The 16793-nt window shown below is 35.9% G+C and overlaps 5 protein-coding genes across 20 annotated transcripts; 2 read left to right on the plus strand and 3 right to left on the minus strand.

Moving 5' to 3' along the window:
- Positions 1 to 4991: 4991 nt before the first annotated feature.
- Positions 4992 to 5977, plus strand: LOC107800813 (kirola-like). The gene is made up of 2 exons (XM_075238884.1): positions 4992 to 5130; positions 5721 to 5977. Exons 1-2 carry the CDS (start codon positions 4992 to 4994, stop codon positions 5975 to 5977), a joined length of 396 nt encoding a protein of 131 aa, XP_075094985.1.
- A 2-nt stretch (positions 5978 to 5979) lies between these two features.
- Positions 5980 to 9036, plus strand: LOC107800811 (uncharacterized). Its single transcript, XM_016624057.2, has 2 exons — positions 5980 to 6957; positions 7803 to 9036. Exons 1-2 carry the CDS (start codon positions 6843 to 6845, stop codon positions 8450 to 8452), a joined length of 765 nt encoding a protein of 254 aa, XP_016479543.1. The 5' UTR covers positions 5980 to 6842; the 3' UTR covers positions 8453 to 9036.
- Positions 7344 to 12587, minus strand: LOC107800809 (uncharacterized). Of its 16 annotated transcripts, none has more exons than XM_075239526.1 (7): positions 10524 to 12559; positions 9880 to 10317; positions 9638 to 9791; positions 9257 to 9378; positions 8804 to 9161; positions 8243 to 8492; positions 7344 to 7913 (listed from the first exon to the last, which is right to left on the minus strand). In XM_075239526.1, exon 1 carries the CDS (start codon positions 12488 to 12490, stop codon positions 10667 to 10669), a length of 1824 nt encoding a protein of 607 aa, XP_075095627.1. In that variant the 5' UTR covers positions 12491 to 12559; the 3' UTR covers positions 7344 to 7913; positions 8243 to 8492; positions 8804 to 9161; positions 9257 to 9378; positions 9638 to 9791; positions 9880 to 10317; positions 10524 to 10666. The 16 variants fall into 16 exon arrangements, with proteins under 16 accessions (XP_075095627.1, XP_075095633.1, XP_075095628.1 ...); XM_075239532.1 differs by lacking the exons at positions 7344 to 7913; positions 8243 to 8492 and having other exon boundaries at positions 8748 to 9161; positions 10524 to 12208; positions 12317 to 12371; positions 12454 to 12587; XM_075239527.1 differs by lacking the exons at positions 7344 to 7913; positions 8243 to 8492 and having other exon boundaries at positions 8748 to 9161; positions 10524 to 12371; positions 12454 to 12587.
- A 1317-nt stretch (positions 12588 to 13904) lies between these two features.
- Positions 13905 to 15015, minus strand: LOC142173330 (uncharacterized). Its single transcript, XM_075238886.1, has 2 exons — positions 14746 to 15015; positions 13905 to 14252 (listed from the first exon to the last, which is right to left on the minus strand). Exons 1-2 carry the CDS (start codon positions 15013 to 15015, stop codon positions 13905 to 13907), a joined length of 618 nt encoding a protein of 205 aa, XP_075094987.1.
- A 503-nt stretch (positions 15016 to 15518) lies between these two features.
- On the minus strand, positions 15519 to 16265 carry LOC142173332 (uncharacterized). Its single transcript, XM_075238888.1, has 2 exons — positions 16043 to 16265; positions 15519 to 15889 (listed from the first exon to the last, which is right to left on the minus strand). The coding sequence occupies exons 1-2, from the start codon at positions 16263 to 16265 to the stop codon at positions 15519 to 15521; spliced, it is 594 nt and encodes a 197-aa protein (XP_075094989.1).
- Between the last annotated feature and the right edge of the window lie 528 nt (positions 16266 to 16793).

The raw sequence follows: 16793 nt of genomic DNA on the forward strand, positions 1-16793 counted from the left end.
CTCTCTAGTATGGCGCTGAAATAAGGTCGCACTCGAGCAACCCGAGGAGGTGGCAGTGTTGGATATGTGGGCCTGCTAGGCTGACCTCTCCCAAACTGACCTCCGCCCCAGATGGAGCATCACTGAATCCTCCAGAATAATGAAACCACTTGTCTCGCGGCATCTTCTCTCGGCCCCGCTGACTATAACCCTCAATCCTCCGAGCTATCTCCACAACTAGCTGGTAAGAAGTCCCCATCTCAACCTATCGGGCCATAGTGGCCTGAATACCTGAGTACAACCCAGCAACAAACCTGTGCACTCTCTCCGCCTCAGTAGGAAGTATTATAAGTGCATGGCGAGACAACTCAGAGAATCTCGCCTCATAATCGGTCACTAACATCTGACCCTGTTGGAGCTGCTCAAACTAAAACGGCAACTCTTCCCTCTGAGAGAGTGGAATATACCTATCAAGAAAGGTACGTGTGAACTGGTCCCAAGTCAAGGGAGGAGAACCTGCTGGTCTGCCAAGAAGATAATACTGCCACCATCTACGGGCCCTGCCCTCCAGCTGGAAAGTAGTAATATCCACCTTGTGGGTCTCTAATATCCTTATGTTGTGCAGTCTGTCCCTGCACCGATCAATGAAGTCCTGGGGATCCTCATGTCGCTCACCTCCGAAGACAGGAGGGTGTAGCCTAGTCCATCTGTCCAATAGCTTCTGCGGTTCGCCGGTCGCAGCTGGTCTGGGCTCAAGCATGGCTGTTGCCACTGGCTGGGCTCCCACGGGTAGTGCGCCCGGGGTCTGATACACGACAGTCGCATGTCCAGGAGCTTGAGCTGTAGGGGTCTGTGCACCCCCTCCCGCCTGTGATGTGGCTAGGTCCGTTGGAAATAAACCAGCCTGAGTCATAGTGTCCATGAACTGTAGCATACGGCCCATGAGCTCCTGAAAGCCCGATGCCGACATGAAATCTACCGGGGCTGGCTCTGCTGCAGGCACCTCACCCTTCTCCTCAATAATAGGATCCTCTATTGGATCTGCTGGTGGCATAGCTGGAGAAACTCTGGGACATCCTCGTCCCCTACCTCAGGCTGGTGCCCTCCCCCGGCCTCAGCCTCGGCCTATAACAACAAGGGGAGTAGCTCCTCCCGGGTCTGGAACATTCGATGTGTGCATTTTCACCATATGTGAGAGAATAAGAGAAAGATACTTAGTATAACATTAATTGCACGATAGGAGATGAAGAAAGAGTAGTTTTCTAAAACCATATAGCCTCTTGAAGATAAATACGGACGTGTCTGCACCGATCCGCAAGACTCTATCAGGCCTGCTCATAACGTGTGAGGCCTACGTAAACGTAATACTCTGATACCATATTGTCACGACTAAATTTCTCCTATAGGTCGTGATGCCGCCCAACGTTACCATTAGGCAAGTCAACAGTGAATTAACCATATGATCTTTTCTTTTAGGAATTTGAAATAGTTGATTTTTAATTATTCAATAAACAAAAAGTTAAAAGTTAATAAAATGAGAAAGTAAACAATTTTAAAAGCAAATGGGATGAAGTAATTACTCAAAAATCAACAGGTGTCTACTAGCAAAAAGCCAACAGCTCACTTTTTGCTAGTCAAAACAACCTACACGGCACCCCAGTATGCAACATTATACATAAGGAGATTTTTCGGTTGCATGGTTCTCCCATGTGATGAGACTTAATGGACGCTTATGCATGCCTAATGTAGATGATCTTCGAAGGAAAATTATGGTAGAAGCTCATAGCTCCAGATATTCAATACATCCAGGTTCTACTAAAATGTATCATGATTTGAGAGATATTTATTGGTGGAATAATATGAAGCGATATATTGTAGATTATGTATCACGGTACCTTAACTGTCAGCAAGTAAAAGCTGAACACCAAAGGCCAGGTGGCTTAGCTTAAGTCATTGAAATACCAGAATTACCTCGATAATCGGAAAAAGCTATACTGAATCGTGGGATGACGTGTATTCGGGGCATTAAATTCGGAGAGACGTGCGTGTAATCAACCGTCAGAAGCCTTCAGAGGGAGTTATAGTAATTCCTGCCAAAAGAATGTTTCTACCAACTTTCCGGTAACCCAAAGTTATGTCACCGGAAAGCAGGGGGACTATCTGTATAGGGTAAAATATGTTATGCCACGTGGCCGTCCAAAAAAGGGACACGTGGAACCTAAGATGGGGGGGATGTCCAACACCGAAGGCAACTGTTATGTCTGTCACCGGGAAGAATAACGCTCATAAGGATGTAATAAACACTCATCGCCCGGTAGCATTTAACAGGGAATATTTCATGGCATTAAGTACGATTGCCCGTTACAGAAAATTTGGCATTTATGCTTACCGTTATATCTTCATCAATGACCCTCATAATTGACGTTAAAGAGGGGCACGATCCTAGGACCTCCTTCCCTAGACGTAGCTATAAATAGTGAGCTCAGCTATCATTGTAAAGGACATGAATTTTTTGACAAACTTATACTACACTCTATCGAAAGCTTAATATAATTTTATCCTCTTGCTTTTTTATTTCGTTATTGTTGTGCCCGGAACCACTGTGTTTTTGCTATTTCGTCTCCGTCGCAAGGCTAAGTATTGCATATTTTTTCAATTATCTTATTATTTCAGGATCAAATTAATTCACTTATCTAGAAACCACATATAAATTCAACTGTACCGTTTTACGGGTAAACAGGTTTAAATACGTAAGAAAACTTTTGTAAAGATTTGGAGTTGACACTAAAGAAAGATTTAAATTATGGAAGAGCACAAGCATTCTTTTACAGGAACTCGAATTTGTCTTTGACTTGGACAGTATTATGTTTAAAGATTTAATAATTGCTTTAAGACTTAGAAACTCTTATTCTGGACTCCCTTTTCTGGTATTTTTAGTTTGACAATATTAATAGTTAGATATTTTTGGTGCAATTGATGAAGTCTTAGCCTTTAATTCTAACTCCTTTATTGCTTCCTACTTTTGCTTTTGTTTTTTCATCTCTTTTTATGTTCTTAACTCGATATTATCTAACCCTTATGCTTTCTTTTTCTTCATCTCTTCCAATTTTAGGTTGCGGGGTCTAGGTTTTAGAAGCTTAATTTCGGATCCTTCAAAGCTAATAGTACAGAGTATATTTAGGTAAATGATTATCTTCTTATGTTTCTCTAGATGTGTTTTAGCGATTATGAGCCTATTTTTTAATTTATTTACAAAGTGTCTTGCTTCTTACACACACAAACACATAATTTATATGTAAATAAAGATAAATAATAATTGGTTTGTTGGATTTATCTCACGCAGTAAATATAATATATATATATATATATATATATATATATATATATATATATATATAAAGCAGTCTAGTGCACTGAGTTCCCACTATGCGCGGGGTTCGGAGAAGGTCCGGACCACAAGGGTCTATAGTACGCAGTCTTACCATGCCTTTCTGCAAGAGGTTGTTTTCACGGCTTGAACTCGTGATCTCCTGGTCACATGGCAAAAACTTTACCGATTACGCAATAAATATGTGATTTTTAATGTGTGGAATTATGACTCTCGATCATCTAGAACTCTCTAATATTTCTTGCTTAAACAAATCATTAGGGAGGAGAAAAATAAAAATTAATCAAGCTTTCAATCGAGCTAGGCTACCTATTTAGAATAAGTAATCTTTTTTAGATAGTTGTAAAGTATATTTCAAAATTCATTGAATTTCATGATTTTCGAGCCATATTCTGATGTGAGCTTTTTTACAATCATTCATTATGAGTTAGCAAGATAAGATTAATATTCATCATAAATTTTTCTAAGTTTTATTTTTCTAATTCAAATATATTGTATTTTTAATGTGGGATACACGCGCATATAAGACTAGTTACATAAAATGAGACGAAAGAAGTAATAAATTTTAAAGTCGACATTTTAAACGAAGAGCGGAAGAGGATCCTTATAGATAGAGAGATGAAGAAAGCAGGGGTTTTAATTATTTGACTTTCTTGGCCAAATTTAAAAACAAAGATTTAATTATTTGACTTTCTTGTACAAAAATGTGAAGTTTGGATCTAGCTACTTGTGCAGTAAGACATTAGGGTTTAACATAATTACAAATAACATTTTAAAAGATGGAATTAAGACTCGTGCTGATGTCAAGTCGACCCTATATACCTAGGGCGGGGAATCTATAATCTCATTAGACTAAGACCCTAATAGGTGGACAAGCGTCGTGTATTGCACATATGACTAGGATGAATTATATGAGTTGGTTTGTTCAATGTGAATAGGATACTAGGTGCAGATCACGTGAATTTGAGACGTGACATTCGCATTTTCTTTTGGTTGCCATATGCCCAAACTTCTCAACTTATAGAGAAAGAAGTTTCTTAATTTAAAGTGCAAAAAAAAAACTTGGAAAAACTGATGAAAAGTTAACAAAGCCATTTCTGATTATATTTTGTAAATCCTTAAAGGACATTATTTTGTGGCTGAAATATGATTCATTTACAATCCTCTCTCACACAATAGGCATATGGCCTTATAGATATTTTAAGGGAAAGGAAATTAATTAAACAAATAGATATGACACTCGAAATTGGTCAAGAAAGTCAAATAATTAAAAACCTTGCTTTTAAATTAGCCAAGAAAGTAAAATAATTAATATCCTTGATTTCTTCATCTCGCTATCAATACGGATCAACTTCGGCTCTTCGTTTGCCGACAAAATAGCCTCCTTAACTAGGGGCAGAGCTAGAGGATGTATGGACCATTTTGTCGAGAAATTATACTATATATACAAGGTCAAAAATATATAATTAGTAATCAATTCAACATGGACACACCACTGAAATTCAAAGGGGGTCCACGATTTGAAATTTTACATCTAACTAAAATCTATATAAAGACTACAAATTCTGAACATTTTCTCACCACTTTCTTTTCACAACTATTGCTATTCCGAAGAGAAGAAAATATGGGTGTGAAGGGCAAGTTGATTGCTTCATTAGAGGTGAAGAGTGGAGGACACTCTGTTCAGGATATTTTTCACGTTAATACTCTTCATATACCCAGCATAAGCCCTAGTAAGATCAACCATTTTGAGATTCATGAAGGTCAAATTATAAAAGTTGGTTCGATCGTTAGCTGGAAATACAACGAGGGTAACACACATTTCTCCTCTCTCTTTATATGCATCAATTTTTTATATTTAGGTGTATTTGATTTTGATGATGTTTATTACCATAAATATATTCTGAGTAAGACATTTTGCATTAAAAAAAAAAAGAAGAAGAAAAATAGCTTCTTTAGGCGGAAGTCATTTCCTCTAGGGAAACATATTACAACTATCTTAACTTTTAACTTTCTTCTACTTGCTCCCATTAACCTTTAGACGTTACTATTAGGATTTAGCACTCAAAATTTTATCAAATTAAATGACCTATAAATTTTTAATATTATTATTATTATTATCTTTAATGTATGCTTTCCGTAATATATCTTTCACTCACCAATCAAATATTAGAAAATATTTTCCAAATATTGTGCAGAACAAAACTTTTTTCATGAAAAATTGCTTCAGTCATACCAAACACATTATAATCAAATCTATAATTTTTTCGTGAATGTTTATATCTTTTATGAGGAATTGCACTATTGAACTAGGAGTAACATCTCTTGTATTTTTGAATTTTAATGATTATAGATGGAAAAGAAAAGATTGTTAAGGAAGTGATTGAAGCCTTCGATCATCAGAAGAAATCAATCACTTGGAAAGTGATCGAAGGAGATTTGTTAGAGTTGTATAATTACTTCACTATTATCACATCCAGTGAAGATCAGTGGACTACGTGGACATTAGTGTACGAGAAGAAAACTGAAGACACCCCTGAGCCTCTCGATTTCTTGGGTGTAGTCCTTGATTTGACCAAAGATATAGATATTATTGTCATTAAATTTTAAACTAAAAATCTTAATTTAAAGATATTTGTGACCCAAAAAAATTGAACTAAAAAACTAAAATTCATAACACATTAACTAATTTCTAAATAACAGCGTTAGGTTTCATAATATGAGAATTGTTCCGCAGTTAGCCAGTTAGGCTCGTGACAGGCACGTGCTAATTTTGGCTTCCACAATAAAGCACATTATGGTAACGAAAAATGAATAAAGTAGGACTTTTATGCAAAGAAAGAGTAAACAATTTAGACGAAGGTTGGAGAAATGAAGATCCCCACATTGAAGAATATAGGAAAAAAATACAAAAGTGGTCGATCGGCAAATTAATTGCATTTGCTAACCAAAAAATGTATAAATTATATACATATTTTGTATATAATACACATATAAAACAAACAAACAAAAATATTTTATCGGCTATTATTTTTAGGAGCGGTTAAAATATACATTTCTCCAAGAATGTACCAACTTCTCTAGTGCCAAAAGATACATTTCCAACAATCAAAAGAAACTCTCTTCTGCATGCAGGAAGAATACCACAAGTTACCCAAAGAAACTTCAGCGGGAAAAATTGTTCAATAGGGAACTGCAAATTTTGAACTTCAGGTTTCCTATTGTGGGAGTTTTTCTCATGTTTATTTATTGTACAAAAAAACTATGTAGAGTAAAGAAAAGGTTTACAAAAACAGGAATGGGAATAAGTTAAGGAATATGTAATCTGAAAGAAAACAAAGAAAGCAATTCAACAAAGTTCTCTTTGAGGAATTTTCTGTGTAAACTTCATTTCCATCAACAAGAACAAAGACAAAGGATAAAAGGAAATATTACGTATTAGCAAAAAGGAAAGGAAAGGAAAGAAACACAGGAAATGAATTCAAAGGGAGCTGCAGCTGCTACACCAACTCAAATATATGAAGATTTTGTGCCAACATCAAAGCTGGTTCAAGAAGAACTCTCTGACACTCTTCACCTTAATATTCCAGGTGCCATTCTTTACTCATTCCTGTCATTAATCATCTGTTTCCTCCTCCCACCACTGACGGATTTATACTAGATGTGGATTCAGTACATCTATCGGAAACAGCCTCTACCTCACACAAGGTAGGGGTGAGGTCTGCGTACACCCCACCCCCCGGATCCCACTCGTGGGAACACACTAGATATGTTGTTGTTGTGGATTCAGTAGATAATATTGCATCTAACTCTCACTATATATATGTAAGTGCTCGCCCGTGTGAGAAACAAGTTGGCACATATATAGAGTAAAACAAACTGAGATAAATTTTGAAATTCACCTCCCTCTCCCGCCAAAATGGTGCATGCAATACACTTGCGACAGAATGATTTATAGACTGATCCAGTAAAGCAGTGGGTGAACCTCTCAATATATATTGATACTTAAAATAAAAAATTCTTTAAGAATTTCTACAGAACATATATACAGTACGACTCCATCTAGTGCATGCGCAACTAGTATATGTTGGATTCCCCACTGGTGATATTAACCTTACAACATCATGAGAAATTACAGGGATTCTATAAAATGCTATACTGCTATATGAGATTTTTTCCGCTATGCTCAGAATAATGTTAACAATTCTCCAGAAAATGAAAAGTTCATAATCAGATGAAGATGTCACATCTCACAGTAACTTATTCCATGCCTTATGTCAACTAAGATATCTGAGAAGTCATGTATCCACATCAGGCGCGACTGTTGTTATTTTCTTAATAATTTTCATAGTTAACCTTAAAGATTGAAATTCTATCTTCTGGAACATATTGATTTCATATATGATAACACACTGATGAAGATTGAAATCATCAGGTTTCAAGAAGGAACAGATGAGGGTTCAACTGACCAGAACGGGAATTCTGAAGATCAGCGGACAAAGGCCGATTGGGCAGAATAAATGGCAGAGGTTTCAGAAGGACTTTCCTGTTGCAGAAAATTGTGACAAAAGTAAAATCAGTGCAAAGTTTGAAAATGGCATTCTTCATGTTAAACAGCCAAAACTGATAACTTCAACACTGAAAAATGATAAGGAATTGCCAGCCTCAGAAGCTGAGAATACCCCTGCTAAAAGACAGAAGACCTCTTTACGAGATGAATTTACTAAGCAGGATAATGCTGATATTAATAACTCTGCTAAAGAGCCAGCAAAAGAAGAACAAAACAACACTAGTCCTAAAACCACCGAGCAAACAGAGGCTAGAAATCTTGGAGAAAAATCACCAGCAGATAAAAGTAGTTCAAGTAGTTCTTACAGTGAATCTGAAAGTGATGAATCGTCTGATGATTGGACGGATGATGAAACAACCGGAAACGCTAGCTGTTTGGCTGCAAACCTGAAGAAGCCAAGGAAAATGATGAAAATGACTCTTGTTGCTCTGTTGATTCTTGGTAGTGGGGTCTATGTCGCCAACATGATGAAGTCTGCGAACGAAGCTGAAGAAATGGATAAAGTTTTCCTGTAACCCAAATGGTTGGGATATGTGCATTTCCTCCCAGCTATGACTGTGAATAGAATAACTATTCAATTTCTAAACTGTAATCAATCAATTTGTTTGAATAAATCATAAGTGCTAATGAGGTGAAATGGTTTGTATCTCATGTATGCTTTCTGAAGGGGAGAGCAAATGGCCAAATCCAAGTCCTAAGCGCTCATTTAACTCGACAGATAAAGCAGAAAAGGTGATTGTAAAAGGGAAATGGGATCATGAAGCACAGTATCTGCATCTGAGGTCTCTAACCATCTAGCAGCAGTTAAGATATGACAAGAACTCGGGCAGTTCCAGTTAGTCAACTAAGATATGACAAGGACTTACCCTGTTAAGTTCATATTAATACAACTTAACTTCCAAAACACTTCAATGTTTCAGAAAATAAATCATAAAAATATTTTAACAGATGGTAGCTATAATCATCCTTGCCAGCCTCTGTGTTCAAGAGGACACTAAACGTAAGTAATATGCCTCTGGAGTCTTCGTCGCGGTAGAATTTGCATTCGGGATGATAGATGAATCGGATGGTGTCATTGCAGCTGATGATATAGTTTCTCTAGGCAAATGGCACAATGATTCCATCTAAGAAGATGGCTTCTCATTTACATTGAACATGCATTAACCTTTTCAGCACCTATGGACTGTGGAGATGTATATTTAGAGTGAGCCATCTCCTCTTCATCTGCCAAAGGCATGAATACGTAGTTGCATCAGAACCGGTAATAATAAGCCAATCACAGTAGTTGGAATGGGTACATGGTGAAATATGAGACGGACCTCTGAATTTTTCTTGACAACCAGAAATGGACAGAGTGAATCCATGCAAGGTTCAGTTTTGCTAAGTTCACCTTCCAATTCCGAGAGAACAGTTGAAGGATCATTGGTAAGGAAAAATTTGCCTGAAATGGGAAAAGATGTCAATTTACTGTACAAAAGTGAAATCTTCGATAGTCTTCCAACAGCATTAAAATGTCCTTGTTTGTTAATCTCAAGACAAACATCTATTAGCTTGAAGAAAGTCTCCTTAACATCGATTTGGCTCTAGCGCAAAGAAGGCGGAGGAGAATACGAACATTTTGTTAAAGCCATAAAAGCAACCTCGGCAGCATAATACCTGAAGACTACTAAGGAGCACTGAAATGTTATTCCTAGACTTACAATGTTATCCCGAATGAATGTAAAGCCCAGTTCAAGTAGAAAGCTTCCCCAAACTTTCTAAGCGGCAAACCCTCTCTTGACATTAATGCAGCCTTCTCAAGATCTTCAACCTCAATCGTTAATAGCCAAAACAATTTGATAACAAGTCTAAAATCTGAAAAGCGATAAAATATCAGTCAACATAGATGTGTATGATGCTGAATGGGGGGAAAGAAAAGCGGTTGAAGCTTAAGAATACAAACCTTGGTTGGCCATCTCAGTTTAAAATGGTAACACGGCCTGTAAGCATTCCCTTCATTGGGCGCTTGCTCATGCTCTGTGCCAGTGAAGACCAGAAAACAGTCATTTGTTTTGTGCGACTGACATCCATAATTGGAGTCTTAACACCACGGCATCCATAACATTAAACCCATACTTCCGCTGTAAAAGCTTCTCCTGGAGTTTGACTACTTTGCTCATTTCCTCTGTAAAAGGAATAACTGCACTAGTAGATATATAGGGAACTTGTTAGCCTTGTATTCTAGCCAAAGTTTTTTTTATCTCTAAAGTCACATTATATTCTAGTCGAAAGTTTTCTTATCTCTAAAGTCGCATTGTATTCTAGTCGAAGTGTTCTTAGCTCTAAAGTCGGAGAAGAGTATTGTTTCCTGGAGAAGAATATACCAGCACCATGCTTCACTCTGTCATGTAGAAAGAAGCTGCTCATCAGACAGGAAGCTGTTATTGATGATAGAAAATGATAACACCTGAAGACCACTAAACACCACGGAAAAAAGTTATTCCTAGACTTATAACTCGCATCATTTCTCATATTAAGAATGAAATAAAATATGATTTCCAAGATAAAGTAGAGTGGCATAACAATCAAATATTAGAACTGATGTACCTCCTCAATAGGCTTACTTGGATGTTCTAACTGAGATTCTTTCAGCTTCTGCATTTACATTAGATGCGATTTCCTTTGCAGAGGTAAAAGGAAATTACATCATAGTGATAAATATAGCTGAATAAACCAAGTGATATAAATATTCACTTTTTACTTCCCGAGTGAAAGTGTGATATTATCCCCACTTGTGTGAATTCACTGGGTTTATTGTTGTTGAGTGAGTGAAACTGTGGTATCATGTTAAGCAAAGAAGGATCCTCGGCCATAAGGTGTATAAGTAACTTTGTTGTAGCTGCATCAAATGAGAAGCCCCTTCCAGTCATTTCCTTCAAAAGAGTTGTCATTTCACTAGTTCTGCGAAACTTGAGAAATCCTTGAACAATAATATTGTAAGTGGCATTATCTGGAGAACAACCATTACCCTCCATTTTTTTTAGCATATCTTTAGCTTCATCTAACAACCCTTCTAGACAAAATCCATTTATTATCATATTGTAAGTTATCACATCAGGAGACATTCCAATTAAAGAAAGCTTCTCAAATATAGCACGAGCTTCGTCGAGCTTACCATTTCTACATAATCCGTCAATTACAATACTGTAAAGTTCAATATCAGTATATTCTCTCTTTCTTTCCAACTCATGAAAAAGCAACAAAGCTTTCTCAACAAGCCCATTCTGAAAATAACCACCAATTAAAATGCCATTGGTGAATATATTAGGTTTGAGCCCCGTAGATAGCATCTCAGCAAAGAATATTTCGGCAAAGTCAGTTCTTCCAACTTCAAATAGACCTTGCAAGATAGTACTGTATGTAACAATGTTAGGTTTCGGTCCATTTCGAGAAATTTCACGAAACAAATGCATGGCCTCATCCAATTTCTTTTTCTTACAATATCCATTTATTAATATGTTATAGCTAATAATGGTAGGCTCAATGCTCTTATCTATCATGGAATCGAAAAGTCTCCTTCCTCTATCCATTTGACCGCGCAAGCAATATCCATCAATTATCACATTGTAGGTGACCACATTAGGCTCTACGCCTTTTTCAATCATGTGTCTCATTACCTCCTCAGCATCTTCAACTTTCCCTTCTTTGCATAATCCATCTGTTACAATGGCCAAAGTGCGCACATTTGGATAAATATTAAGATTTACCATTTCAAAGAACAAAGGCCTAACCTTTTCCCACTTACCAAACTTACAGAGACCATCAATCAATGAATTATATGTGACAATGTCCAGAGGAATGCCTTTTTGTTTCATCTCTTCAAAAAGGCTAACTGCGGCATCTAACATTCTATCTTTGCATAGGGCATCTATAACAATGTTATAGATGTATTCATTGGGCTTAGTGCTTCCTTGTTCCATTACCCATAGCAAATCAAAAGTTTTTTGAGTATGGCCATTTTTGCTAAGCCCATTCATGACTATGGAATACATGAATTCGTTCGGCTCACAAATATTCTCTCTCACCAACTTTTTGAACAAGTTAACTGCATCTTTTATCTTATTTTCTGCAAAGAGTCCCCTTAGTAAGGTGCTAAATGTGACAACATTAAATGGAATGCCATTCTTCAAGTAAATGGGTAACACCGAAAATCCGCAATCAGTACGAAGCATTAGGCAATAACTGTTAATCACGATACACAAGATGTAATCGCTAATTGGGATATCAGATTTCTGCATTTGTCGAAAAAGGGAAACAACAGCAGAGTAATGCTTCATATTTACCATAATCTTTAATAATTTGGAGAAGCTAAAAACAGAAGGAAGAGGCTGCGTACTGACCATTCGACGAAAGAGACTCAGAGCATCATCTAAACACTTGACATTCTCAATATTGCTATGAGATGAAGAATAATATCTGATTGCAATTGCCGAAGCAGAAGGAGAATTGGTAAAGAATGAGATAAAGGGAAAAATACCATTGCAAGAGTAACGCAGCAGAGAAGTTCTCGTCATCTGATTGCAATTGCTGAAGAGAAATTCTGTTTGCCCTAATTTTTTGTGCTACGGATGAAATACATTTTTGTTCACGTGACATTTTCTTAAAATAAACCTATATTTCATTAATTTTTAAAAATATTTGTTTTTAATCAATTTTTTCAGGCCATTATTTAGCTAAAAGTAATAGAGTTTCAGCCAATTCTTTTTAAAGGGCTCTTTGGTACGAGATATAAGAATAGTACTAAATAGATTGTATTAGTAATGCTGGTATTAGTAATATGCTGGCATTAATTATGCTGAGATTATTTTTATCAACTGTTTGGTTTGATGAATTAAAGCATTGCATAATTTTTTTAAAATTGGGTGTTTACAAAAGTAACCTGCACAATTTTTAACTTTAGCCATAAAAATTAACTACATAGATAACAGAATAAGAAATTCTTTCAACAATGAGAGCAAACAATGAGTAAATAACAAACCATTTCAAAAGGAAGCACCAGAAACGAAATTACCAGAACTAAGAACTAATTTTACAAAATACCTCAAATATTAGTTCTTGAATATAGAAACATACCCCAACAAACAAAGAAACCAATAGTTAGTGTCGTCACTCCATGAGTGGAATCTAAAGAGGGGGGGGGGGGGCAAAGAACAAAATCACTGAAAATCCTTTTACATGTACACGTGACTTTGATCTCAGAAGAGGAAAATGAAGAAGAAGAAGATGATTTGACTGCATGCACCTATGCTTTTCCATGGCCAAAGCGTACATAGAGGAGTCTGTTTGCTAATTATATGGGGGAAAGTAATTGAGATGGGTTTTTAGGGATTTGAGGAAGGCAATTAGTTTCTTTAATCATGTTTATGCAAGTATTAAAAACCCTTGCATTACTAATGTCATGATTTTCTATGCATTACTTATACATAGCATAATACCAAGTATGATGTATAACTAATATTTGTAATGCATGGAATTAATGCTTGCATTATTTTTTCTAATACCTTCTACCAAACGACCCCTTAGAGTTTTAGGTACACCGTAACACACAGTTAACTATTTTGAACCTAACTCTTATCATCTCGGAGATTGATTTCACTAAAAATATTCCATGAAGTAGGACTTGCTCTAATACTTCCCTTACAAGCTGAAGGTAGAGAAACAACATTTAGCTTGGAGCAAAGTAGCTCAAATATGGCAGAAGCGAGAGGCTTGGTTAACACATCAGCTAGTTGGTCTTTTGTTAACAGGAACTGGACTGAGAGATCCTTTCGAGCCACTTTGTCACGGACAAAGTGATAATCAATCTCAACATGCTTAGTGCGAGCATCATGGGGTATACACAGGATTTCCCATAAACGATGTCGACATTTAAAAAAATAGATAAAGAAACAAATATAGTAACAATATCATATAAACAAACATAGCTTACTACAACTCTCCTCGACGAATTTTCATATTTTGGAAGGTATTCATAATAGCCTCATTAGGAATAAGACTAAATACACCCTTTTTCATATAAGGCACCAAACAACTACTCAAAAACTCATCATCCATTCGACTCCGCAAATCGGTCTTAATCAACTTCATTGCCGAAAAAACTCTCTCAACTGTAGCAGTAGCAACAGGCAAAAGTATAGTAAATTTTACAAGTTGAAAAATAAGAGGATAAGTCTCATATTTCTTTGTCTCTACTAATTTCGTGGAAAGATTACCAAGTCCCCTAAGATCTGAAAACCTTTTATCATGATCTCGGACATCAACAATGTAATTCTGAAGCTGAAATCAAAGATCGGCCATAGAATATTTATCAAAATCATCAGAATATAACTCACCTAATCTCAATATCTTTGCAATGTCAAAATTGGAAAAAAAGTCAATCGGGTTCAAGCAAGCAACTCCAAAAAGCAAATCGGTTGTCACCTCATCAAAGATTGAGTTCTTGAAATTACCAATAAATAATTCTATAAAATACCTCAACATGGTAGTGATGTGAAACTGTATACTCAGCAACTCTACAAAGTGATCTTCCTGGGATAACATCTAGCTCATCAAATTCAGGTATGGAAATTCGTATTTCATACAGAATTTAGATACCTCATTAATAAGTGAATCTCAACCTTTCTTTCTCAGTTCTTGCAATTGATCCTTTGCCACTCCAACAAGTAACATGGCATTACCATATCTTGCTCCTTTTAAAAGGCTTCACTAAGCTCATTTGTGATTGCTAAAATTAAATCAACATGAAGACAATTTCAAATGTTAAACATACTTTAAGATATCCCCTTGCCATACATTTCTCTTCAAAACATGCATTACCAGCAATAACATCAAGCACATAAATAACAGGGCCAAACATAGGAATGAAATTATTAAAGGATTTGTAATGAGAACTCCGTCGTGTATCACCAGCTCTAGCAAGACTCAATTCTTGATTCAAGCCATTACCGGTTTCAAGCTCACCTTTACGCAATGCCTCTTCTAATTCTTCTACTTGAGATTCACGAAGTTCATCTCTACGCTTGAAAGAAACTCCCACCATATTCAGTATATCAGAAACCAATAATAAAAGTTCTTGCACTTCATCACATCTTCTAGAAACCTCAACAAGAGTTAGTTGAAGTTGATAAGCAAAACAATGAATAAAATGAGCACCTCTACTTTCTTTTTTGCATTAAGATCTTAAGACTATTTAAATCACCTTGCATATTACTTGCTCCGTCATAGCATTGTCCACATATAGAAGATGGACTTAAAGAATGTTTAGTAAGTAAACTAAAAATTTCATTCCTTAGAGACAAAACAGTAGTATCACGAACATGAACGATGCCCATAAATCGCTCAATCACACTTTCCCTCCTATCAACATAACGCAGAACAATAGTCATTTGCCTTACATGATACATCACGAGATTCATCTAACCAAGATTGAAAAGTGATTATCATTTATATCCTTGATAATACTCTTAATTGTTTTTATCTTACATGCAGTGATAATATCCTTTTGAATATATGGAGAAGTCAATTGATTATTTTTAGAGCTTTTTAATATGCATCATCAATATCTTTACATCGCTTTGTGTACCATGTAAGAAGTTCAATATAATTACCTCTATTGAAAGATGATTCACCTTCACGATGTCCCCGAAATGATAATCCTTGATTCAAAAGATATCTTATCATATCGATTGCAGCTTCTAAACGAGTTCGGTATTCTAACTTTTGTTGATCAAATTGTTTAGCAAGTGCACTTTGAATGGATTGTTTTTGTCTCATCAAATCTTCACACTTCTTTCTTGACTGATTATGAACGTTGTGTGGTCCACTAATATGTATAGCAAATCTATCCTTCTTAATCCAACTTGTAAACCCTATGCTTGAAAATACATCTCCTTCCCCTCGATTAATGCATTCATCTTGAAACAAATAACAATAGAAGCAATATGCCGCATCTTTTGTTAGGCTATACTCCAACCAATCATACTCAAGAAACCATCGAGGATTCAAACAACGCAATTGACCATAAAAATTTCTTTGAGGGAAACTGTGATTTCGAGGTCATCAAGGACCTTGTTGAATATATGCTCTTCTTACTGCATCACGGTCATTCAGATGATATTTTTGAATTGCTAATCTTTTCCCTCGATCAGTCTCAAAACGATTTAAATTAACTTCTTCACTTTGTGGAAGTTGTTCGGACTCATCAACTGTTTCTTCCAAGTTAGATGAACTTTGAGGTGTTGAACTTGATTTTGAAGGCTTGGAAGGAACTACATGATAAAATCTCTTCATTTGAATTCAAGCTGAATTGCAAATTAAAATATCAATTAGATAACCCGTATAAATTGCACAAAAATCAACTCAAAAAGAACAATAATGTTTGTTTCAAGAAATTATAACTCGAAAAAAGAGAAAATATAAAAGAAGTAGAACAACTCACTTGTGATTGCAACTAGAATATTTCAGCAAGTTCCGATGTAATTAAACTCTAGAGAATTTTATATTACTAGTCTCTGAACACGTGCGTTGCACGTATAGCCCGTATGAATTATCACAAAATGTTGTAAAATACAAATAAATTAAAAATTATTTTATAATGAAATTACAAAAATATTGTTCATTTTCTGACAAGATAAGTTAAATATTCGGTATCTACTCTTTATTTACGTACTCCCTTTTCTTTGTGAATAGATCAAAATGTGAGAAAAGTGGTATCTTATGTGAATATATAAAAAGGGGGAAATAGCTACCCCTAGTATCTTATGTGAATATTAAAAAAAACTTAACTCATTATTTGACTTTTAAGAGCGAAATAAGTAA

Source organism: Nicotiana tabacum, chromosome 19 (genome assembly GCF_000715075.1).
Source record: "Nicotiana tabacum cultivar K326 chromosome 19, ASM71507v2, whole genome shotgun sequence".
Lineage (NCBI taxonomy): Eukaryota > Viridiplantae > Streptophyta > Magnoliopsida > Solanales > Solanaceae > Nicotiana > Nicotiana tabacum.

Coding starts and splice junctions, on each gene's coding strand:
- LOC107800813 (XM_075238884.1), top strand. CDS start 4,992: ATGGGTGTGAAGGGCAAGTTGATTGCTTCATTAGAGGTGAAGAGTGGA. Junction 5,131..5,720: donor CCATTTTGAGATTCATGAAG/GTCAAATTATAA, acceptor TAATGATTATAG/ATGGAAAAGAAAAGATTGTT.
- LOC107800811 (XM_016624057.2), top strand. CDS start 6,843: ATGAATTCAAAGGGAGCTGCAGCTGCTACACCAACTCAAATATATGAA. Junction 6,958..7,802: donor TCTTCACCTTAATATTCCAG/GTGCCATTCTTT, acceptor TGAAATCATCAG/GTTTCAAGAAGGAACAGATG.
- LOC107800809 (XM_075239526.1), bottom strand. CDS start 12,490: ATGACGAGAACTTCTCTGCTGCGTTACTCTTGCAATGGTATTTTTCCC.
- LOC142173330 (XM_075238886.1), bottom strand. CDS start 15,015: ATGGTGGGAGTTTCTTTCAAGCGTAGAGATGAACTTCGTGAATCTCAA. Junction 14,253..14,745: donor TGGCAAGGGGATATCTTAAA/GTATGTTTAACA, acceptor CTTTGATTTCAG/CTTCAGAATTACATTGTTGA.
- LOC142173332 (XM_075238888.1), bottom strand. CDS start 16,265: ATGAAGAGATTTTATCATGTAGTTCCTTCCAAGCCTTCAAAATCAAGT. Junction 15,890..16,042: donor AAGAGCATATATTCAACAAG/GTCCTTGATGAC, acceptor ATTTGTTTCAAG/ATGAATGCATTAATCGAGGG.